We start from the raw sequence: 26,028 nt of genomic DNA on the forward strand, positions 1-26,028 counted from the left end.
TTAATTCTGTATCTGACATGCTGGCCCCATTCCTAAAAGATTTGTAACAGTTTGAGAAGTGTCTCAGCTGGCTCAGTGACATACAGTAAAATTTAATCCGCATACAGCAAAATGCTTTCTTCTTCCAAAAATCGAGACTCGTCTATGAAACCCCCAGACCTTGACGAGTTCAAACTACACAGGCCAAAGGTTCTAGTATGAGGGCAAACAATAGGGGAGACAGGGGACAACCCTTCCTGGTGCCTCGTTGAATCAACTAACTTGTCGAGACAGCACCGTTAGCTCGGACTTTGGCCTCAGGGGCATTGTACAGGAGTGCCAACCAGTCCCTAAAGATTGGGCCAAAGCCAAACTTTTCCAAGGTGCATCTCATGAAGGGCCAATGAATGGTATTAAACGCCTTCTCGGCGCCTAACAAAAGAAGCAGATGGGGGCTTTTCCGACTCTGAGCTATGTCCATCCAATTAGCCAAGCGTCGTAGGTTGAAGCGCGTGGCTCGCTTAGGCATAAAACCAGATTGGTCTCTATGTATAAAGGGGCTAATAACCATCAGGAGCCTTGTGGCCTGGATAGTGACCAGAATTTTGGTCTCAATGTTGAGCAGAGATATGGGTCAATATGACCCACAATCATCCAGAGGTTTCCCTGTCTTATGAATTACCACAACAGTGGCCATTCGAAGATTTTGCGAGAGAATCCCTTGTTCGTTCACCTTCAGGAACATGTTTAATAATTGTGGTACCAGCAAGCTACTATTTGATTTAGAATATTCTCCCAGGAGTCCATTTGGGCCTCAAGTTTTTCCCTACTTTTGCAGGCAATTGCCTCTCACTACCTTGAGAGTAAGATCTTTCTCTAGCCTGTCACTCTTTTCCCGAGGGAGCGAGGGTAGTTCAATTGCATCTAAGTAGTGGATTAGTTGCGCCACATCCACCTGAGATGTAGCTGCATACAAGTGCGCGTAGTACCGAGCAAAGGCCCCTGCAATATCTGGGGATGTTGTATATGTAGCACCTTGGTCTGTAATGGATGTTACCCAGCTCAACTCCATTTCCTTCCTGCCCAGCCATGCTAGGAGTGTCCCTGCCCTATCGCAGGTCTCGTAGAGTTGATGTTGAACTGCAAATTGCTGTGCTCTCACCTCTCTGGTTGCCAGCGCCTGATATTCCCGTTTGGTTATTTCAATTTGATGAAGGGTATGAGCAGTATGTGTAGAGGCGCCACTGCCTTCGAGGCTCAATAGCTTGCATTCTAAGGCCACTATCTCCTGGGTTTCAAGTTTCTTTTTATGGGCAATTAGATTTTGTGCTCTGTCTCTCAGTACTGCCTTGAATGCTTCCCATAAAGTGACTGCCGACTGCACTTAACCTACATTCTCCTTAAAATAGAGCTCTGAATCTACCCTGAGCTCTTTCGCTACCCGTTAGTCTTTCAAAGCCCTGGGGCTCAGTCTCCAGTTCATAGCCTGATGGTCGCCCATCCCGCCCACCGTCAGTAAAAGCGGTGAATAGTCTGAGATGCCCCTAGCTAAGTATTCCACCCTCACCACAGGTCTGATCTCCCCCGCCGAGGCAAAGAGATAGTCTAGTCTCGAGAATACTCTATGATCCCCCGAAAAGTAGAAAAATAGGCATGCATAGTCGGGTGATGTCATCTCCACTGGTCAGTCAGGCCAATGGCGTCCTGGAATTTTGCCAATATTGTGAGACCCTGGGGCCACAGTCTTAGTGGGGTTTTATCGAGGGTGGGTTAGATCACTTCATTAAAGTCCCCTCCTATGATGTCTATAGCGAGCCTGGAGTGGAGTTGGATCTCTGTCAGCTGCAATCGTGGGGGCACATAGGCACTGATAAGTCCCTTCAAAGCAGCATAGGTGCCATCAGAGTCCACCCACTGTTGAGTAACACGAAAGGGGGGTGACTTTTTAATGAGGATTGCCACTCCTCTCGAACCCTTGGTAAAACCTGCATGTGTCAGGGTAGTATAATGCCCTCATCCCAGGAAAGAACCATTTGAATCCAACAGGTGCGTCTCCTGCAAAAACATTATTTCAGAATTAAGTTGTTTAAGATATTGTGATACAAGACCTAGCTTGATTTTGTTTCCTAACCCATTGACATTCATGTTAAGGCTGTGAATCTTTCCTCAGTCATTGCAATACAATTCGGGACTCGTTACATGACCAGCCCTCTTCCAGAGTCCTTCTCAGTCCTCTTCGTCATTGCTGGGCAGATGCTGTTGCTGAGTGCTTGTGGAGAGCAGGATCGGGTCTGTGGCTTCCAACCACTGAATCTTCTCCCGTAATTGATGTTCGCTATCTCCATCCGCTGAGTCTTCTCTCTCCGACAGTACAGTGTGGATGGTGTCACTCGATCTGTGTGTGACGTGCGTTCCTGCAGGGCATCGTCATAAGAGTCCAATGTCTGTGACCTACTTTCTCTCTGCTACAAGGACCTCCCCTGTGTTCATCCTGCCGCACCTCAGATTCTCAGCACTTGTCTCCTGAGCTTGTCTTTGGGTCATTCCTGCCCTGAGCCCAGTCTTTGTTCTCTGGGCCGAACAGGTGTTTGTGGTGATCCATGCCTGAGGTGAGGCCGTTCCTAAGTCCATGACCATACCTCTTATGGAGTCTGAAAAACAATGTGTTGCCTTGGAAGATAACTTTAAGCTTGGCTTGGAACAGTAGCATGTACTGGATCTCGAGTGCTCGAATATTTGCCTTGACCGGATCAAAGATTCATCGCTGCTTCTGAACGTCTCACGAGTAGTCTGGGAACACCATCGCTCAGCTCACGTAGGATTAAGTCTCTGTCCTGGAAGTTCAGAAAGTGGGCCATCAAGGGTTGAGGGGGGCAGGCAAGCACTAGGCATCCTGTGTGCTCGTTCTATGACAAAGCAGGATGAAAAATGGGTATTGGGAAGGGTGTCTTTTAGAAACATCAGGAGAAACTGGCTGGGGTCTGTTCATTCCGCATTCTCCATAAAACCAATTAAATTGAAGTTATTTCTGCGGGCCCTATTTTCAGCATTGTGGACCCTCCAGGCCACGTCTTTTATTGAGGCTAAAAGCCCCACCACATCCTTCCGCATAGATTGAGAGGTATCTTCAAGCTCTGAGATGCGGTGTTCTGCTTCAGTAACACGTTCTGAGACTTTTCGCAGGACGTGGCGTATCAATGTAACCTCTGAGCGTATCTCCACCATTTTCCCTTCCAGGCTGTCTCTTGAGTCATGGATTGCCTATAGTATGAATATCAACAAACAATGTCTAGTGGCGGAAAAAGGAAAAGAAACTGACACTCAACTATGAGAGCCATCCAAAGCACAACTAACTATTAATAAGAGTGGAATAAACCCAAAACGTGTATCTACGTGTAACTAGAATAAGTGGGCAAATCTCAAGGGTATGGGAAAAATATTCCCATCAGTTACCATTCTGTACCACCCTTTTACATCATGTGGGTTCTCCTTACCCAGGAGAAACTGTCCACAGCCTACAGATGTTGTTGTGGCTGGAACGTAATCAATAAGTAGTATATAAAGTGATGGGAGGTGCAAGCAAATATAGTGTGAGTGGTAACTAAACAGCAGTGCAAAGTAAATGTGAAAATTTTAAATTGGATAGAGCTGAGTTGAAGACAAATTTTAATAATAATGCCTATAGTATGGCCACATTGTCTGGACCTCCCTCAGCTACCGTGGGCGCGGGGAGCACTTTAGCCAAGTGATCTAATTCTCCCTGCCACAACGTCTTAGGCTCCTTATCTTTCGCCTTTGCAGGCAGTCTGGTGCGGGAATGATGCTGGACAGTACCTACCCCTGTCACAACCCTTGCAGCACCACTTCTGGATTCCCACCGACTCACCCGCTGTGGTGTCTCATAGTTCTCAGGTCGGCTGTAGTAACGTTCATCGTACTGCGTGGGACATCGCATTTGCGTCAAAACTTTCCACTGTTATAGGCAAGTTGCATTGCATAGAGGGGATACAAATCCCGCTTCCAGCCACTTCCTCCTTGCTTGTCCCTATATATTCTTGGGGTCAGTAGGGAAAGGGGCAGAGTTCTGGCCAAGGCCACCAGACCATGTGCAGGATGTCTTCCCTGCTCCCCTCTACACCGAGGTTCCCCCACTCCTACAAGTTGGATTTTCCTGCCTTTTGCCCCACCCCACGCTCCACCATGGCCCCTTTGAAGTAGTATCTGGAAGCAGAAGTCAGACGTCCTTGGAATGTGGAGGCCGGTGATGCCATTGAGCGGGAGGCCCAACACACAGTAGCAAAATAACGATATACTGTCCCCAACAGAGAGTAGAACTGAAGGCACACACTGGGGCCAGCTGACCGAGCACTCCTGTACAGACGCATTTCATTCCACTTCGGCTGCGTTGCTGGACTCAGCGAGGGTTGGGGGGGGATTGGAGAGGGAGTTCATCGGCAGTCCCGCCAGCACTCCTGCAGGGATGTCACTGTACCTGCAGCCCAGTCTCTGGTTGTCGGGCTATGCAGCAGTATCAAATGACTCTGGGTCCGCCCAGCAGCAAACGGGCCCGTCTGCGTGAGCGCCTCAGGGATCCCTGGCATCTGCCGCAAGAAAGGCAGACTCATAGGCGGCCCACTCTAGACCACTGGATGCCTCGTTCAGCTCCAGCAGCAGGTCCGCTTCACACTCCCACAGTCAGGGTAAAGTGGGAGAGTCTCTCCACCCTCCGCAATGTAGTGCACCAGCACCTGGCTCACCTTTGGGCCTGCAGGCCTCTTGCCTCGCCGAGCGTATGCACGAGGCTCCCCGCAGTCTTATCTGCAGTCCAGAAGGGCTCCACTGGTCTCCAGCACCTGACACAGTGGCCAGGTGCTCCCGCAGGTCACTCCAGAGACACAAATAGTCGCCGCAGACTGGTCCATAAAGAAACCATCTTGATGCTCAGCAGTTTAGCGGTGGTACAATAAAGGCTGGAAAAATGCCTTATTCCGTCTCCTCTTCGGTGTGGCTGCGCAACTTCGCCGCAGCACACATTCCGATCCTCGCTGGTGGTATTAGAAAGCATTAAGGGTAAGGATACTACACAGGATCAAATTAGGGTCGGCGGAAATTGCAAGAAACAGAGCTAACCAGCCATGTTTCTGGCCACAACTCCATAGCTATCTCTTGTACTTGTGGAATGCTTGTATCTCATTCTTCAATACAGAGGTCTGTCTTGCTTGCTTACTGGGAGTCAAGGAGATAGAAGTTGTGAAGACCAAACTTTGGAATTTCTTTTAGCTATGTTTCCAGATGCAAGAGGAGTTACTGCTGAATACCGCCACTGAGTCTCAGTGGCAGACAGAAATTGGTGCCAACCATGTTAACAATACGATGAGTATTTTGCAGAGCTTTTCCATTTAGTGCCACAATTTTAAAATAGTGAAGGCTGATATAGTGGCAAAACAATAGTGCAACTCTGTGAGACCAGTCATGGACATCACTCGTCAGCCCCCATAAAATCATCAATATTGAAAATTCACCATGCTGATCCAAGGGCCCTGTTCTCCAGCAGAGCTTTTTCTGTTTAAGAACTATCTTTCTTTTAAAAGTTCTTCACTGCATGCATCAGTTTGGGTAGTGGGAGGCCACGGTCCTCTGCACAGACACACTATACGCAGGCCTGCAAGATGTTATAAATCTACCTGTGAGAAATGTGAGAGGTATTGCAGAGAGAAACTCAATTCACTGTACCAGTGCTTTGACTTCAGGTAGTGTATTCTCCCTTCCTTTTGATCACTTCAAGAATGCTTCATCGAGAGCTCCATTTGGCCCACTACAATGGCACTATAACATAATTTCATCACTGACCATACCCAGCCTCCACTTACATAAATTTTGCATCACAAGTCCAATAGTAATTTTTCTATTTGTATCCTACCCAGGTTGATCCACAGTCTGATCTGTGCCATAATGTCTACTCTTCTAAAATTTAATTAATAAAAACAATAAACCTTGAGCATGGTTACTTCATAACATGTTCATGGATCCATATATCAAGCCTGTCTTATGAATCCAAATCTAATCACCATTTGAATTCCAAATGGTTCTATTGCTCTATTAAGCGTTTTTGATGATGCCGTTTTAATATACTTAAGTCTGTCTTAGTCTGGAAGATGCTTTCTTTATCACTTAACAATTTTGAATTGAGCATGTGTGTTTGCTACACACCTCAGCATAAAAAAGTGCAGGTCTTCATCTCTTTCCATTTACCAAGAGGAGAACCAAGTTCAGTGAATGTTGGTACTTGGATGTAGGTAAAGATCAGTTTCTCTTCTCTCATCTAATCTACCAGTAACTTCCAAACACCCCCTAGAAAGCAAGTACGAACAATTATCACAGGATGGAGAGTCACTATGTCCATGTTTTAATATTGTCTTGCACTTACATTTCCTTCACAATATTGACTACAGCTATCTTGTTGCAGTAAATAGATGAGGAGTTAAAATAGTAAATCTAAACTTCCCTATCTATACTTACCTTGAGGATATAGTGACAGTCAACATTGTGGATCTTGAATTTTGTGACCAACTACCGATGATACTGAGTAAATTGTCCTTCCACAGTTTGCCCATGGACCAAAAAAAGAGCCATGGGGAAAGATTCAGATGTATGTACTGAACTCTAAAAGTATGTTAAGGTACAACTAACATTTTAATAACTTTCATGCAATTAGTGAGAAATTATGGCCACCTTGAACTTTCCCCACAAAAGAAACTTTACCAGTGTGGTTACTATACAACTTCTAACAAAAAATTCAAACTGACATTATATTGCAAAGCCAGCAACCACCTGTAAGATTAAAATATTAGTGTGGGGACAATCACATATTTTGATCTAGCAATTCGGAACCGAACACCACCATGCAACAAACTGGAAACCTTCCATTAAATTCGCAGTATTTTGTATGTATTTAAAATGACATGTGTTTCATTTTTTTAAACTCCCTGCCAATATGTGGAACATTGTCAGTAAATTCCGATTTTGAAATTTTTTTAAACCCAGTGCAAGATAAAAAAAAGACCCACAAGCTACCCTTTTGGCAAATGGGTGATGTGGGTGGGGTAAACAGGCTGTGCAAATGCCTATGTCTTGGTTTCAAGCCGTATGCGGTGAAGAGTTTGTTAACATTAGACCTCACATAAAATATATAAAAACATTGTCTTAATATCTAGACGGTTAAAAACGTATTTATTTTTGGACTGCTTGGTATTGTAGATCCAGAGACAGATTTTCTTTTATTATCGTCTCAACTACACATTTTCTCAGCAACAAAGCAGTGCTGCACGCTCTGGCATGTGGCAAAGAGCAGCGTTTCGAAGCAAGGGGAGGAAGCACAGAATTGCATGGGAACTAATGTTTATTTCAACTCTAAACACCGACCAGGTTTTCTGTGTAAAGTTTAACAGCATGATTGCTTTGCTCAAGCCTCCAACACTTTTTAAAGAGATTCCATGATGCTTTTAAACTATTAAAACCCCTCTCTTTTTCCTGTGTGTTTTCACTCACTAGACACTAACTTTTTATGAAAGATGCATTGCTTCTGGGTTTCAATATTTCTTTTACTAGGTCCTGCACTCTGACATTTATTTTATATATGTGTCCTCAGGGGTCTGAAGTAAATAGCCTGTCTCCTTCGTTTTGACGGAAGGCAGGCTATTACTTTTCGTCTTTCCTCAGTAAATATGAAGGGAGCACAATTTCTATGGAAGGCAACATCCATAGGTTATGGTACAAATCAGCAGTGACAGCTGTGAGGGGTACAATTCAACAAGCATGAACATAAAGTTCGTGGGTAATCCTCTCAAAAGAAATGTACATTATTTACAGTGTCATGTAAAGACGTTTTGTCACTACACCTTTCTGGACGTACATTTTTGTAAACGTTTCTATAGACATACAAGTGTTTATGAACATGTTTTTTTAGTTCCATAAATAAATAGCACGTATTGAATATCAAGGCTGAAACCCTGCCTTCTGCCATTCATAGTTCATTATCAGAGGCTGCCATTTGAGTGAGAGCTTGACATTTTTTGAGGATCATGTTTTATTCTATATCTAATTCCTAAAAGCTTTTCAACAAGCGTGAATAATTGACTATGAGAGGGTCATATGTATTCTAAAATATGAGATGCACGCCCGAAATGCAATGGAAGTAACCCTAAACCCAAAGAAATATCACAATATATGAGTGTACTTGTCTTGTTCCTGCACAGGAACCCATATTCCGCACAATATTAATTCTACCAGAATATCAGCACTCCTGGTTGTGGCAGAATCTGCCTGTCACGTCAAGAATAACAGCAGAAATCTGACTTTCCATTTTGTCTTGCCAGCTAACCTCTATCGGAGGGTGCATGTTTTCCAGGAATTTTGTACTGAGGTTTCCAGCTATGGCTAATTGCGTACAATTTATGGTCTGGTCATAAGTTAGCAAAGACAGTCTTAAATAGCTTTTATCCAGCGACAACTCCAAACCTGTTACTGCAATCCCTACATCATGCTATTTGTTGAGAGGTAACAATGTACAAATAAATATGATGCTTATAATTGATTTCATGTTCTTTTGAGAAACACATTCCTTTGTCAGGTTTTCCCACACCCATGTCTGTGCACAATTTGAATAGCTATATTTTGTGGTCTTGCCTAACAAGCATTGAAAGCTATCTGGTTGCAAATGACCTACTGTGAACTTACAGTGGGCTTACGACCTGCCCATTGCTTGTAGTTGATTGGCTTCATTGCCACTCCAATTTGCAGGCATCTTATTCAATGGCCTGCCTTCCTCTTCTTGTGTTTGCCTCTCCCCTAGGGCATAGCCTCTTTACTGTACTTTTGATTGACTGACTTTTATTGCTCACTTTTAGAGAACTATTTGTTTTGTTAAACACTCCTTGAGAATACATATGTTTCCAGCGTGCTTCTCTCTGTAACATATCTGCCCCATTCCATGTTCCTCACTCCCACATGTGCAGCTCACACTCTCTTGCCTGTTTCTCCCCTGGCAAACTCCCCCAACACAGTTGTGCTACGTGTTGTTCTCTACATTGTGTGTTTCCCCTCCATGTGTGAGTGGTGCTTTTCCTTCCCTACCCTACCCTCTCCCCCTGCCTGGTCATCTGCGGCCCCCTACTCCTGCGACGTTCTTTGATTTTCAGCTATTGTGCTATAATATAAAAATTTTAAAAATTCCAATCCAAGTGGAGCCAGCCATCTTGGATAGGTAAATAAAAAGAGTAAGATTGTCCTCGTGTGCTGATGCAAACTCGTGCTTACAAATTGATTCTACCGGCAACAGCAGTCGTGTCATCATGCTAATTTTTTTTACTCTGCTCTGCAGCATCAGCAAAAAGCAAAGCCTAAAGAACTAAAAGGCAAGACCTATTGGCTATGCCAATGCTTCTTTTTCTTATGGTGTGTATTGGGATTATTTTCTGCTTGTTTACATTCCTGGCTGTCTACTTTTGTTTACTAAAAACAATAGTTTTTTTCTTAAAATATTATTTATTTGTACCCAAACATTCTTGATAATCTGCCATTGTATTTTAAATGTATTTATTGTTGTGTTTTGGTCTCTGAAAGGTGGCTATTTTTTTTAGAAAACAGGCAACATTGACAATCTATTTTTGTCAACAGATATCATCATTTAGATTATTGTGTATAACGGACAAGAAGTTGTGTCTTGACAATATGAGCATTTTAATGTAACATTGTGTCAGGTACACCACATGAAGAACCTGATGTTCGTAATCTGTATGTTCGATATCACAAGTTACAGCTAAAGAAATAACAGCGACAATACTGTTTGAATAAAACTTTACTCCCTCTTCTAGCCAGGGGGCAAAGTGCATGGTCCCTAGTGAACACAGTTTTGGTGGCTCGCGGAGGCACCCTCTGATGTGGAGGATCCCTGTTGCTGGGGTGGGAGGCAGGGGGGCTGGTTTTGCTGGCTTGTGAACACGGGGTGGTGATTGGGGGTGCACTGTTTTGGTGTGCAGGTCTTGGCACAGAGCAAAGGAGAAATTTGTCTATCGCCCTCACTCTATCTGTCGCCCTCACTCTATCAATCTATTGCCCTCACTCCTCACTCTATCTGTCTATCACCCTCTATCCATCTATCTATCGCCCTCACTCTATCTATGTATTTTTAATACAACAACCATTCCGATTTTGAGAGGAGTAAACATCTCAATGCCCATTAGATTACCCATGTTGGACTAATGTTCTGATTTGTTACCTTTGCCTCAAATTGTAAAGCGCTCTGATATCCTTCGGGATCAAGTTTGCGCTATATAAAACTTCATAAATAAATAAAATAAGATTATATTCGGAATCTACAGTATATTTTCAAACAAAATTTCTAAGAATCAGCCATACTTTCTTACAGGTTTCTCATAAAAAGTACCTTATTGTTTCTCCTCCTATTTTGGCCTAAAGATACTGTTCATTAAAATTATTAATATATAACCCATACTTAATTTGAAATGCATCATTGTCTAGGACTATTTTCACATCAAATGTGTCCAATGTAAACTAGCCACAAAGCTATTCACTCAAACATTAAGGCACGCATTGTCAGCGTAATTTTAGAACTATGTAGCTAACCTGTGGAATGTTAAAGTAAGGAGAACAGATTGGGGTCTCATCATCTCTCCCATGGATGCACTTCAAAAGGATGGGCAGGCATGAAAACTATATTGGACCTGCCAGAAAATCAGCTGGGTCATTTTTATATGTGTGTCGGACCCCTCCAATTTTGTGACCAGAAAGACAATCCTATCATATTCTTTGCAAATCTTTTTCTACTGAAAAGGTGGACTAGATGACAAGGTAGTAAATGTGTTATAATAAAAATAATTGAAACATTAGTTCACACAAGTATTAAATATGGAAGCAGATAGTAAATAATTATGGTTTTATTCTGGACTAATAAGACACAGTATTTGATTCTCTGCTCATCTGCTAGAACCGTAAACCATCCAATCCTCTCTACCTCACCTGAGGTCAGCGATGGTGAGTGTGCCCTTCATGGAGTTCATGTACAGGGTGCTCAGCTGACTGGCATAGTTTCCTCTTGAATAAAAAAGAAACTTTAACTGAACAATTAAATTCCAGTCTTTTTATACATTAGTTCCCTGTAGAATAGTGATATTTGTCCTTGTCACGTTACTTGCCATACATAATGACACAACAAGAGAAGTAAATACATTTAGAAAATTGGTTTGTAAGCTAATGTGATCCTTTGAGAGTATTATATTATGCAAAACAGAGCACATATATTGAAAAGGCTTTAACTTGGTCTATAGTAAGACTTAGATTTTCCTGATCCTCATAGAAATGTAGGGGTGGGCAAAGAACTGTGCTCCGCCGGCAGAGTTCGCAGAGTTTTACCCACTCTGCTTGAAGTTCGAAAAATTTCTGGGAAGTGATGTAGAGCGGAGCTTTATCTCTCGAGCGACTCACCAACGTAAAGGTGGCAAGTGCTTCAAAGAAAATATTGTGCTTTAGACCTCCTCCCGGTGAGATGTCTCAATGTGGGCAGTCGCTGTAGGTCAAGACCGCACACATTGAAAAATATGCTGCTCGCATTGTCTACTCATTAGGCAGAAAGCAGCAGCACCCTCTGGCGCAATGAGAACTGCAGATTGCACTGATTTTACAGTGCAGGACAAACTCACGGTGCTAAAAATCAGTGTGAGTAGTGCGACTTAACAGAATCTGCCGCAGGCTGAACTCTGCAGACGGCGGCAGTGTTTTTCCTGCACTTCGTGGAGTAAAACTCCGCAAACTCTACCTAGGCCAGAGAGGTGCACATTTTCCCTTATAACTTTACTTTAGGAATTCAGCAGGTCTCTAGGTATTGTTCTTTGCTTATTAGAGTATCCCTCAGCGGACTACTGAGAGTAAATTATAACAGTGATTTCCCAATTCAAATAAGAGAATAGAGTCAAATATTTTAAACATCACTATCCATATTTTGCAATCATACATGAATAATCACTCGTTAGTACCATTAGTTACCTGCTTTTGGTAGAGCCCACTGAGTGGAGCCAATGGGGGTTCCATGGTACCTTTCTTTGCCAGTGACATCAGCCCCACACAGAGCACATCTTGAAGAACACACTGGTTTGATCCAATAATTCCTGCCCCCGCAGAGAGGATGGCAGCCAGCAGCCATTGTTTTATTATGGGGTATGCATCTGCCCCAACAGGTCATTTATTTGTGGAACTACTACGAACAAATGAAAAAAGTCTCTGTTGTGAGTATACTGGTGGATTAAAAGTCCAACTCACCACTCAATATTGCTTAAAAGGGATGTGCAGCCCCTCCCTCAATAAAAATATTCATGCGCTCTGTAAAGATACTTTATTTTAAGCCCAGGTTGCCCTACTAAAAATGAAATATTCTGTCTACGCGAAGGGAGTTGTTCCGGGTTCAAGTTAATCTGGCAGCACAAATAGTGTTTTGTTTATTTTTTTTTACATGGTTTTGAAATGAACTTTTTAGTGATAATGTATCAGACTTTTTGAGAATTTAAAATCCAGTGGAGAAAATGTGGCAAATTCTACATTCTGTATATAATATAAGTAGCTCTGACTAGTGAGTGAGGGAAAACTCTTTAATACAAACCGATATTTAATGTTGAAAATGCATTCTATAAATCGTAAGACAGACAAAAGGGGTGCATTTTTCAAGAAAAAGGAAACATATAAAGTAGCAGTTTCTAATACAGTTTCTAATACATCCTTGTAGAAATTGACTTTTGTGTTTTATCTTTAGATTGTTTGGCCAGTGTCTCATACCCGAAGGGACGAGTGCAAGTGGGCTGGAAAAGACCTTCTTGTAAGTATAAATCTTAGGTTCTCTGCATGAAAGAAATTAATATTTTATATTGTCTCATCATATAAATATTTTAAAAGATTTTTACAACATCTGTATTCTCAACAGTGTTTGTGCCTATGACATTCTATTATTTATCTAAAAGTTGTATGTATGGTTTCCATTCTCCATTAAATATACCAAATGCATTTAAAATAGAACGTAAAATAGGTCAAGATATGATCGCTCCGGGAACATCAGGAGTTTGCCATGATAATGCTCGACTGCGGTATCATGACAGGCAACTGTGGAGAGTTTTGTAGAGAAGACGTTCCCTGGCCCTGTATATCTAAACAACATAAAGTACCCCTTCTTCCTGCAATACCCTCTCTTTAGAATGTAGTTGAAATCTTACTCTTCCAATACAAAATGAATACTTTATGAAAGTGTAATGGGATTGTTTGAGGAATGTTAATACTTCTATTGTTAACTAACAATCTCATGGTACCATATCAACTTCATGGCACAGTAACACAGAACACTTATGACTAGTGGATTTATGCTTATGTTTTTAAAACCACTGGGTATGCAAAATGTTTTACCTTCGGAAATCACATTATAATTAAGCACTAGAAGAAACATAAAATGCATAAAAATATCAAATGTAAGAGTACAACTAAGTAAGCAATCGTTATTTGAGTATCGTTGTATTCTTGGACGTCATGCTTGATAGTATATATGATGTTTGCAGTGAAGACAGGACTCTGATTTGCACAAAAGTCTAACAATTAGTTGACAACTTTGTTTATTGTTTATAGTGAACTTCAGAGCCTCGGAAATATGGAGGTTTTTTTCCTAAAAATGTAGGCAACCTTATTCAAGATTTAAATTTTCTACGTTGTTATTCTATTGTACAGCATGCAACTAAATATTGATTTCAACTGAATAATAATGTTGTTTAGAACTATACCGCATAGACATATGCCTAAACCAGAGGTCTTCAAACTGGGGGCCTGGCCAGAACAAACATTATTCTTTGTTTTCAGCCTAAAAAACATGAGCAGCAGTAAGCACGTCTGTAATGGGCCATCATTAACATCCCTTGTCATTTAGATCCTGGCTGGGAGAAGGTGTCAAAAGGGAAGGGACTTCAAATTTTCTCAGAGACCCACACTACCATTTCGAATAACCACAATGTGGATCCTTTGGAATAGTATGTTTGGAAATCATGTATTTGTTTGCATTTCTAAAACAGTGACAGAACTTAGCTGCAATGTTTAAATAATTCTGGACATATTTAAACATTGCCAGTTAAATAGAATAATTGTGAAAAATTTTGAGGGGGGGCTCGGGAAATTGTTTTTCTACACGGGGGGGGGCGCAGAATTAAAAGGTTTGAAAACTACTGGCCTAAACAAGAACAGATTTTATCTAAACTGCAATCGGTGCAAAATGCAGCAGCCAGAATTCTGCTTGACATTCTCAGCCGCCGCCCCACTTCCATGGTCATTCGCCATTTGCATTGGTTAAGAGTTAAGAGTCGCATAAAGTTCAAGGCACTTTGCATTGCCTACATGGCCATTCATGACTCTGGACCAAGGTTCCTCAAAGATGCTTTACGGATCCATGCTCCGCAAAGATCTCTTCGTTCTGCTGGCTCCTACCTTCTTTCTGTCCCACGCACCAGAACCACCAGCTGGGGAGACAGACGCTTCTTAGTAGCCACCCCTAGACTGTGGAACTCTCTTCCCCTGCCCATTAAAACCAGTCCAACTCTCACCATCTTCCGCAAACTCTTGAAAACGTGGTTATTCAATCAATGATTTATATGGTAGCTTTCCGTCTCAGGAAGTCCGATATGCGCCGAGACACCCTCCGGTAGTTGCGCGCAATAAAACTCTCATAAACATAATCAAGTATAGATTATATTGACATATTTATCTGACTATAAACATAGGACGTTACTTACTACTAAGATTGAAGAAAACATTGTTGCAGAATGCAATACAGTTTGTTACTGTTCTTTTAGTTAGAGTGGTCACCACATATTATTTTATGTGTTGCTGATTAGTGTCATAATATCCACTTTGTCCTGTTAGGAATATACCTCTACATAGCTATCACTTTTCAGCCTCATCAGGGCTATAAAGAACTATTTAACATAAATAATAAAATGCAATGGAATAGCTCTGTCCAGAGGTATATATGCTTTGAACATGCTTCATATAAAATGGCAGTGATCTTTTCTCTGCCTCTTCTGTTAACAGGAGTATAATACATGGGAGCCTGAATCCCTATATAAATGCCCATCTTTAATTTCCTTATTACGTGTGGCTTGAGACGTTTATAGTCACCGGTAAAAAACGAAATGTATGACACAGCCATTTGCTGTAATAACTTATTTCGGTTGAACTCACATTGTCTACTACATGAGCCAGCAGCTATGGGAAAAGTCAGATCAAAGAGCACAATTAAATCTGCACTTTTAAAAACGAAACTTGGCTTTTCCTTCTTCTGCTCTATTTTTCTACATGGACAGTGATAAGCAAAAGTAGGTATTTTATGGCAACATGTTTATTTTTTTCACATGTTAGGGAATGATCGAATCTCTCTGCATATTTCTGCACATGCTCTATTAAAACAAGCTAATACACTTTTGCAACAAATATCTGATTGTGTGTTTCATTGGGCACTAGAAATTCAAATTTTACTCTTCATGTTTACAAACATCCTATTACTTACATATGAAAGAGGGCCACGCTAAGGTTTTATGTGGTTTACAGGGAGGGTTATGATATGGCCATGTATTGTAAGGAATACGGTATCCATGGCTGTACATTAAAAGGATATTGCAAGTTACCGCGGAGTTCCATTACCTCATAAAGGAACTCAGCCTTCAACCCTGTTCCTCTGTACGGTCACAGAACTCCCCAGTGAATTGCAGTATCTTTATAATGTACATCCGTGGGTACTTTATTCATTATATGTTTTCCAAGCTAACAATATCATGAATTCACATGCAAAAAAGCCTAGCTGACATAGCTTGAAATTTTATGTAATTCTCATAGCAATATACTAATATTGTTTGTGCTTGGGACAATAATGGAATCCCACAAAAACTGGTCCAAACATAACTCACTAAGATTTAGTTTCATGAATCTGTTCCTTTCTTCCTAGTTCCTTGCCAGGTTTGCATCCTTGCATCATTAATAACTGTCAGTCCAGTTAATACAGGGGTCCACTTGTCGCATACCAGGTGCAATGTAACAGCTGTGATGGGCTTCTGACACCAGCCGTGCCCCAACACTAACCCCATCCCTGACCTGAAATGCTACCTCTCTCAGGGTGGGAGAAATGCACTTTCCATGCTTCTCGAGTCTGCTGGATTCCTAAACAAAGGGTACCAGTCATGACAAGCCTGGCCAAATTAGGCATGGCGCTTTCATGAAATTGATAACAGTTTACAAGAAGTGGTGGATAAAACCAAACAAATTAATTACACACAGATATTATAAATGTGAAAAGTCAGCAGCTTTTACTGGAACGGAAATATCTCTGGAGTACAGCAAATGTGTATCCCCTTCTCTCTTTTTCTTGCAGATGCTGCATATGTTGAATACTTTCTGAAAATCTTTTGCTTATTTTTATGACTGTTAAATTCCTCCATAAGGTTTTGAAAGTCTCAAAGTTTCAGAAATGTATTTAGCCAAGCAGTCAACAATGATAATATTGAGTCCTAATTCTCAATGTTTCTCTGATTTTACATATCGGACTCTAAATAAACAGAATAAACATGCACGTAGAAACAGTCATTTCCCCAATGAAATGAGCTATGCCTACTAAGTGCTCTTGCTGTCCATTTTATCATCTACATGGAGTGCTTAATTTGAGCAGGTGTCTTCCGGTGCTCAGCATCAGCACTTAATTGTCAACATTAGTGCTTATAGCGTGAAATCTACCCAAAGATATTGGAGCACTTTTCATGATCACCAGTTAAGGACACATTCATTTTTTGTAGGCACAAGGAGATTAAGAGATTTATCCAGTCACAGAATGTTGAGTCTACACCGAGACTCAAACCTGGTTCTCCAGCTCCAAAGTCAGCAGCTCCGGCCCTTACACCACATACTCCCCCCACTTGTAGGGTTTCATGGCTAGTAGTTGGTTCTCGTGTAGGCGGCACTAATAAGAGCAATGGGCAGGTGCAAGCTGCCTCCTGACGAGAGCCCCAGCAGTTATTTTTTCACAAATTAACCACTGTGTACATTTTGCCAGTTTCCTATTTGAAAATGGAATGTTCTGCCAAAACATGGTTAAGCAAACTATAAACTGAATAAATCTAAGCAAAACCTTTTTCTTCTAATATTCAATTGCTTAACCACATCTTCCGCCAAGATATAGGACAGTGGTGGATATGTGGCCTAGCGGCTATAATTGCTGCCTTTGGAACCTGAGGATCTAGGTTAGAACCCAGTCCTCTTACATTGTGATTTTCTGTGCAAATCTTTTATTCTCTTTGTACCAAAAGAAATTGAAATTTCATGGGTTTAAAATGTATTTGGGTAATTTCCACTTGATATACACAACAATGTCGGATGCCTCCCAACTCCTCATGGAATGTACAATGCACTGTTTTTGATAGCTTGAATTGTGCTATATATAATCATACAAAAAGTCCTTGTTTTTATTTGCAGAATTGATGATGCGTGGTTGAATGTAACAGTGAGACAGAGTTGGCCTTGTATAGTAGCACTTCAGTCCCTGTTGATGCATCCTTCATTGCTTTCTTCCCTTCCCAGGCGACTGTAGTAATTTTGCCCTAAGACTGCTTGGGGGTTCCTCGACTAGGAGGATGGCCTATCGTAATGGATATTTCTCCTGTGGATATAGATCTTGGTGCTTTCTTAGTGAATGGCTGAGTATGATAATTCTGTGGCACCCTTTGTCACAGTAGTTGTTCCATCAGACGCATGCTGCTAGCACTTTTGTCTAGTAACAGAAAGAGTTTCGCCTGTCACACTTGGGTACAAGTGCGTAGCTGTATATTAAGCTGCAATTACTATAAGTAAGGGCTGTCTAAGTTGCAATGAAAATAAGTCAGCCTCAGTCTCTATGATTAAATCTCCATAGTGATCCAGCAGAAATTGTATTATATTGGTATTTGTGTAGCATTTTCTTATCCCTTACGATGTCCAAAGTGCCCCCCTTTTTGGTTTGTTTGTTTTGTTTACATAGCACTTCATGCCCCTAGCAAGGAAGTTGAGTGTTTCAGTTTGCATCTTGTTCATGGGTGCCCCTCAAAGTGCTGGCTGCAGTATGGCCTATATGTGTGTGACTGCTGCTTAACCCCTCCCATGCTCGTGACGGAACCGTTCCGTCACGAGCCTCGGGTGGGCTGTGCTGGTGATGGAACGGTTCCGTCATTGCCCCTCGCTGCGCCTGCTTGGCACGAATTCCGCGCCTGCGCTGATGTTCTGAAGCATGGGCGGGGCCGTGACGGTACGGTACCGTCACAAGCACAGCTCACCCGCGGGCCGTGACGGAGCGGTTCCGTCACGAGCACGGGACCGCCGCGCGGTCCCACCTCCCCTTAGCCCTGCGGCGGAATAGCCACCGCAGTGAAGGGGTATATTTCTGCAAGAGTTCCAGGGACGAAAGTTCTGCTCAGGAGCCCACGACTGATGCAATGAAATGTCGGCATGCCAAACACCAAAGCTGGTAGCCTTAAATCCACATTATGCCTCTTTAACGACTATCAAACACTCCCTGCCCCTTTCTCTTGCTCTTGTTGGTTCCTGCCTTCCCCCTTTATGACGATTTCGTCATCTTTCTCTTCCTCCTTCTTTCTGATCTGTGTGTTTTTCCCTCTCTAGCGCTTCGTAAATATCTGTTGCTGAAAACTAAGTGTCAGTCTCCAAAAATAAGTTCATGTACCTCTCACTTGCAACCACTGGTTCAAAGTAAGCTCTGTATGTGACACTTTATGTGAAATGCATGAGGCTTGATGATGTGGCGTAAGCAACGTGCATGAAATGTAGCTGCAAATTAAATTATATTGGAAGACAGTGTGAGAAAGGATGAGAAATATTCTTCATAGGGAAGGTGGGCCAATGTTAATGACAGCGAAGATATGGTGTCTATTCTCGGATGATTTTCTCACCTGAGTTGGCCTAGATAAATGAAGAGCATGCTGTTTAGTGGGAATGAGGTTGGCAGGATTGTGTGTAAGATTAGGATGTTACCGGACGAGATGGAGAGAATTCATAAAATTTGCCAAGATACACTGTGAAAGGTCCCCAAAGGATGATATTTCAGTGCGGTAGATTCATTTTAGGTAGAAAGTCTCTCTTGATGTTATTCTACGCATTCCAAAACGTATGGTCTTTAACTCATTATAACCATGTACAATTTGGGTCAGCATGATTGTCCTGTTCAATGTGTGGTCAACTTGGGGTTTTTGTACCCTAAAAGCTGAGAATATCACAAACGTCTCAGATTTGGTCTGCAATTTCTGTATTCTATGGTTATAGGCAGCTAAAACTTTCACGTTTTGGTGAAGGAAATTTAGGGAGGCCTTTCAGTGTTTGAAAGATGATACATTTGCCTGCATTTGTATGTATTTATATCTACCTTAGATTAGGTCATTACATTACAATTTAGACATTCCATGTCCACATTCATTTCTATCAGGCTTTCCTTTAACCAGTCATGGGAACAAGAATATTGAGGTGTGGGATAACTTAAAAACTGATAACCAGATGATCCCTACATGAATCAGTAAGAACCAACACGATTTGCATTATTTTTGAGGCTATAATTTCTCATTTACGTTTCTTATTTGAACTTTCATGCTTGAACAACTCCCCCAAAAAATATTTACTTGAGTTCACAGTACCTATCACAGAATACACCGTGCCAATCTTGGCAGGATGGGCATTTTACCACTTTGTGATATTACCCAATTATAGAGACATTTCACAAAATAATTCACCCTGTGACAAAAATGGTGTTATTAGTTGAGAGGGGTGGAAAAACTACTCATATAATAAACACAAACTTCGTCAGGGTGAACGACCGAAGTCACAAAATAAAACTGTGCTTAACCCTCTGGTACCTTGGCACAAAAGCAGTCTGGATCAACTTATATGAAATGTGTAGGTGGTTGTTCCTATCACGAATGGTCGTTGTTGATGCAGGGTGTAGGTCTTCATTGGAGCTTCACATTGATAGGCGTCATGGATGGTCATTTCTCAGTGAGAAAAGTTTGCTCACGATCCAGAGGGGCCCAAAACTTCAGGATTTTCACCTGGAGCTCAATAGGAGTATAGTCTGATGCCACCCACGGTTCCAGTACCTGGGAGGACCCCTTTTGAGGAACTCGCCTCACTCCAGAAGGACTCACGCAGGCCTTGGCAGTTCCAGTTGGTGCTAGTCAGATGGGATATTTCAGAAAGGCTCTTGACAGTGTAGCTTAAGCAGGAGATCTGCCAACTGACCCATTGAATAATTTTTGGGGAATCTGGGTTTAAGGCAAGCAGTGTAGTCTTCCATCATCAGTCAGCAGCATAATACTTCTTCTGAATCTTCCACAGGCCAAGGAGAATTCTGATGAAATGTTCTGAAAGTGGCACATTTATACATACATAGTGACAATCTTTGCATGCGAGGCACTCCCTGTTCTATACCCAAACTGGGTCTGGTCAGTTCCTCTACTTCCACTGGATTTGACTCCAAACTGTCTTGGGTGACAAAGGCAAGATCAGGCCTGGTGTCACGTTCCTTTGTGTTTTCTGCTGGCAGGGCCCCACTACCTGTACACCTGGGCTCCTTTTGTCCCCATGTCTGGAAGGAATACACAACACACCTCAGCAAAGCTATTCATAGTCATGTGACCCTGGACCCCAGCAGAAAGGCACATTTGGTTTAGGCAGGAAAATGTTAACTTTCTATTGGGATTCTCCTCTATCCCGGCTGTCCATTCATACCCCAACTTTCCCTCTTGGGCTTTCAACATTCAAGCATATTTGGAAGTCTTTGGTTTACAGAAGTGACCACAAGTTTCCTGAATGTGTTAGACTTGTACATGTCCAGCTAAAACCTCCTCTACTCTAGTGCACTTTATATTTCCTGGAGCATGATGCACTTTAGAAGGGAAATCTTACACCAGAAAATCGAGAAGATAGCAGCTGCGATCCCTCACAGAACAAGTTGAGGTGCAGGCAGAAGGAAGCGAACAGGAGGGAGTGAAGTCAGAAGTGCATATCAGGCTGGCAGCGGGCAGCCTTGAGGATGTGTAATAAAAGTTTGGCCCATAGGGACATCTGGAGAGAACATAGACCATCTGTGGGTGTGGACCAGCAGTAAGAGATGGCAGACCACATGCTATCCTCTGTGGCCCTTGGTTTCCTACTGCTGAAATGGGCCACTAAAATTATCCTTTAAAAAAAAATATATATACTTATATTTGCACTTTGCAAGTAACACAAATTGCTAATTTTGACTTCATGGGCCAATGGGTAAGTGTTAAGGTATAAGAGTAGTTGGTGGATATTACAAGCATTTCCGCAAAGATGAGTTTGGGAACACATCTAGAACTACATTGTTAATTTTCCTATCTTGTAGGTAGACTTGCAGAGCTGGGTGAACTAATTATTATGTATATAGATTTTCACACAGGATCTATCACTCAAGTGACGTCTCTGAGCAGTCAATGGACTTGAAACTCAATAATGAATATACATTTAGTCACAGTTAATATCCAATAGCTATCACTTCCACTAGTCCACTGTCTGTTTATGTGCACAGTAACATGAAATGTTTTCTGATATGCATAGAATGTACCATGAGTATAAAAGCTGTAGTAGTGAAGTTCCTCATCTTGGAACACACAAACGTGAATCGTGGCTACTGCCCCTAACTGAAAATCAGGTAATTCTCCCTGTTCCACTCACAACACAGTTCAATCTGAGCAATTGTAGAGTGCATGGTGGGGTTTCCCAGCACCAAGTATGTAACAAGGTGGTAAAAACAGCATTAGAACAGCATTAGAACAGACAAGGTTTAAGAAGCTTCTGAAACAACGAGAAGGAAGTACACTGTTGAACTTTGAGTGGGGAAATGGTCCATAAATAAAGGGATAAATTACTGCCACCTTGCCTAGATCAAAGGAACTATGGTGTCATGGCACGATGCAGACAACTATAGTGAAAAGTGTGTTGGGTGCATAAGGATGTACCAAAGAGATCAATTAACTTTGCCTAGCCCATGTTGTGCCTTGTGCATAAAGCAAAGTGGTGTAAACTAAATATGCTTGGCAATCGGCAACTAATGATGAAAACGTAGGTGATTGAAGATTGAAGATTGAAGCCAATTTTGAAATGCAACAGACTAAACGAGTGGTTGCATTCTCCACAATCTTAAGCCTATTCAGCAATGTTTTTATTGGCTCCACGGTAGGAAACATTACCATTGCCTAGCATTGAAATAATCACTGTCTGTACAATAGTGCATTGTGCAGAAACAGGAAGGAGCCTGAAATTTGTTCTGATGCAGTTGAGAAGACCAACACAGCTCACCAGTGTTTTGTTGCTATAACAGTCCATAGTAAGCCTGACTTCAAGCCAAAAGTCAAAATTTCAGACAACTTGACTAGGGAAGGGCAGCAACCCTAAGTCAGCAGGTCACCAGCTCGTACCCCATGAGTGAGGTTGATTTCCCACCAGCAGAACCCCTGTTCTATTACTGTTCAGTTTAAGGAAGTTGTTGTTCATCCATCTGGCTACTTCCAGGAGACAGAGGCTAAGATTGGAATGCCTATACCCATCAGTTTCATGTAAAGACACTATGATTTGTGTGCCATCAGCATGAGAGTAGAGCTAAGCCATGTGAGTTTATGATCTCGAAGAGAGGCCAAACGTAAATATCGGACAAAGTAGGGCTCAGAGAAGAGCCCTGAAGTTCCCCTCATGGTAATTGCAGAACATCAGAGGCCTGAGACATATAGAACACCTAGAATGACTGATCTCTGGATGAGACACAGTATCACAGGCTGCCTAATGTCGAGAAAGATTAGGGCAGTCATTCCTCCCCGATCCAGCTGCCATCTCAAATGCTCTACCACCCCAAGTAATTCAGTTTTGGTGCTAAACCCAGGGGAGAAGCACAATTAAGACTAACAAATAATATTTAATGCACAGAATTCTTCTACTACAATTCAAGTGTCCTCCATAAAGCACAGCTTGTTGGAGCTATCACTTTGTTTGTTTCTTCCAATTAAGAAAACTTAAGAAATGTCATTGTTTTGTTCCATCTTACATAAATCTAATGATCAATACAGTTATCAATTCTAGATTGGATTATGCTAATGCCAGAAGTTCAGCATGAGGATGAGGATGGTACACAATCTGTGGAAGTAAACCAAGGTCTCAGAGGCTTGACTCTCCTCTGACTTTAAGTTGCCAAGTGTATCAAATTCAAAGTGAAACATTTTTGTAATTTTGCTTTTAAAGTACTCCCATATTTCTCCAGAACCTATTACCTAGATATACTTGAGAGGAATCTCTTGTAAGTGACTTCCCAGGACATTGGTCAGTCACCATGTGTCCTTTGGTTATTGTGAGAGTAAAGGGCTCAGCCTCAAAAGCATCATCGGATTTTCGCTTTTTTAGATTGTTGTGCTAGTACTAGATCTCCTCTCTTGAAAGTGATATCTTTCACGTGATGTCAATTGTCAGCATAGATTTTCATTTTCCTTTTGTAACCAGAATCCTTCTATGCAAATGTCTTTCTCAGTCTTTGATCTAAGATTGGTTTCAACAATGACCATTAGGTGATGTACGTTCTCAACAGGACCAAAGAAATCAACAGCAATTCTCTCCCAAGTATGGTTAGGCAATTCAAACTAAGTTAAAGGGCCCTGAGTAATGTGGGATGAGAGACAGTTGCATAAATGATAGGTCTTTAACTTCTTTCAACCCTTTCATCGAGATGAGGAAACCAGACTCTGTCTCATAGAGCTATCTAGGTGGCAACTGTTTTTCGGTGTCCCTCATGGACCACTTCAATTATTTTTTGCAGTGGACTCTCTAGAATGACAAACTGTGTACCTCACAATATGAGTCCTTCCTGGGTTACAGAGATGCTCATCTGTTACTAGTGAGAGGTTGAGAGGGCTGCTTCCACAATTGGTGAGCAATAGTGTCTTTCAATTTCAACATGTCTTTGTCATGACTCAGGCAGTTACAATTTTCTCTAATGACATGGAAGCTAGTGTGCTCAGTTTTATGATTACATTTATGTAGGCTTCAGCTGTCTTCAATGGGGTGCCAGGCCATTGTATGGGTACCCTTGAAAAATATTCAGCAGGATTTCGATCCTTCCTTGGACAGTGAATGATGGTGTAATTGTTTTCCTGTAATCTCTGACCCCAGCATTCAATCTGAGGAGGCAATTTGGCTTTTGGGTTGCCAAATATTGTCAATAGTGCTTCATGATCAGTCACTACTGTGAAAGGTTTGCCCTATAAGAACACATGGACATTTTCACAAGCCCACACCACCGCCAAGCTTTCTTTTTCAGGTTGTGAATAAGCATGTTCAGTTTATGACAAACCTTTACTGGCGTAGGCTACAATATGCATTCGCTATCCATTGTACTAAGCAAATATTGCACCGAGCCCAACAGGGCAAGCATCAACTATAACCTCGGTATAAAGCTTGAAACCAAAGTAGGCCATTTCAGTGGCATTCTCAATGGCTAGCTTGATTCTCTTGAAACTCTCTTCACACTCACTTGACCAATGAAACAAAACATTGTTTTTCGTCATTTCTTGTAACGGTGCACTGACCATAGCAAAGTCCTGTATGTATTTAGAACAGTAACTGCTCATCCCACATAATGAATATAACATGGAAATGTCCCGTAGGGGGCTGGCAGTAGAGAGAGTTTGCAGTTTAGCTGGATTAGGTGTCATACCTCCATCAGAAACAATATGATCAAGGAATTTCAAACTTGTCTTTTGGAATTCCCATTTGACAGCATTCAAAGTCAATCCAGCCTCATTTAGCAAATTACATGCTTGAATAAGAGCTTTGTCATGCTTTTTCTGAGTAGCTCCGGAAACCAATATGTCATTACTATAGTTGAAGGCATTAACAACTGTATGACACATCATATGATATCTTGGAAAAGTTCTGCACTAGAAGATACACCAAAACTTAGTCCACCTGTGTCTTTGGGCAACATGACAAACATTCTCATTTATAATTAACTGTGCTTTCATAGTCTTGAACTTTCCTAACCCATGAAATAATGAAGGAAATTGACTTACTATTTCATAATGATCACTCATATTGTAGCCTCTGATATCAGTCCCATTTCAGCAGTGGTGTTAAAACTGAGCAAAAAGGTACTTGAACATGTTCTTGGAAGTACATGAATAGGGGCTCTCACCATGGTTTTCTCATGCTTCATCATGACTACAAAGGAACCTTAATTTTTATAGTTGTTGACGCAACCCATGTATACACTTTTGATTTTGGCTGCATGAGTTGTGGTTATGGAGAAAATTAACAATATTTCTCCTCAGGCATGATGTGTATCGATGCACCGTTATCAATAATAAAAGGTATTGAACACCTATTTATCTTCAGGGTAATCTTTGGACAGTTTTTGTAAGTCTTTGGTGCTTTTTTCTGTTGGTTTTTCTCACATTCGACTTGTCCCACATGCTCACTTATCTCTAAGGTAAACATTGACTTTGCATATTTATCATTGTCACTTTCACTGGAAACTGAAGAACTCTTTGACGATGATTTAGATGTTGATCGCTTTGTTTGGTGTCGATTTGCCTCAGTTGATGTGACCGCTAGGCCTTGCGGGAGAGCTTTGAACATCATTGATACAGCATTTGGTCGGCCATTTTCTCTTCACACATTGACGCACTAACCTATCCCTTCGCCTTGCAAACCATCACAAAATGGTTTGCTTTGCCACAGTCGTTGCCCATCTGTCTAATGGCGGGACATCTACCATTGTGTAGAAATGACAATCCACATCTGAAACACATTTTGTGTTTCTGTGAAGACATGGTTTTGTATCTCTCAGTTATAGGCTTTGGCATCCTATCATGTTCATGATTGATGTTTTCTGGGCACCTCCATTCTCCATGTCAGCCGCTTGTCGATAAGCAC

General features: G+C 41.7%; 1 protein-coding gene across 1 annotated transcript in view; it reads left to right on the forward strand.

Annotated features, from left to right (window-relative positions):
* The window catches only part of SEMA3A (semaphorin 3A), a 535,542-nt gene that overhangs the window by 167,851 nt on the left and 341,663 nt on the right, over positions 1–26,028 (forward strand). The window contains exon 3 of the mRNA XM_086919769.1: positions 12,800–12,862. Coding sequence (XP_086775895.1) covers positions 12,800–12,862 — 63 coding nt within the window. The remainder of the gene's footprint in view (positions 1–12,799; positions 12,863–26,028) is intronic.

Source organism: Lissotriton vulgaris, chromosome 1_1, assembly GCF_964263255.1.
Source record: "Lissotriton vulgaris chromosome 1_1, aLisVul1.2, whole genome shotgun sequence".
Lineage (NCBI taxonomy): Eukaryota > Metazoa > Chordata > Amphibia > Caudata > Salamandridae > Lissotriton > Lissotriton vulgaris.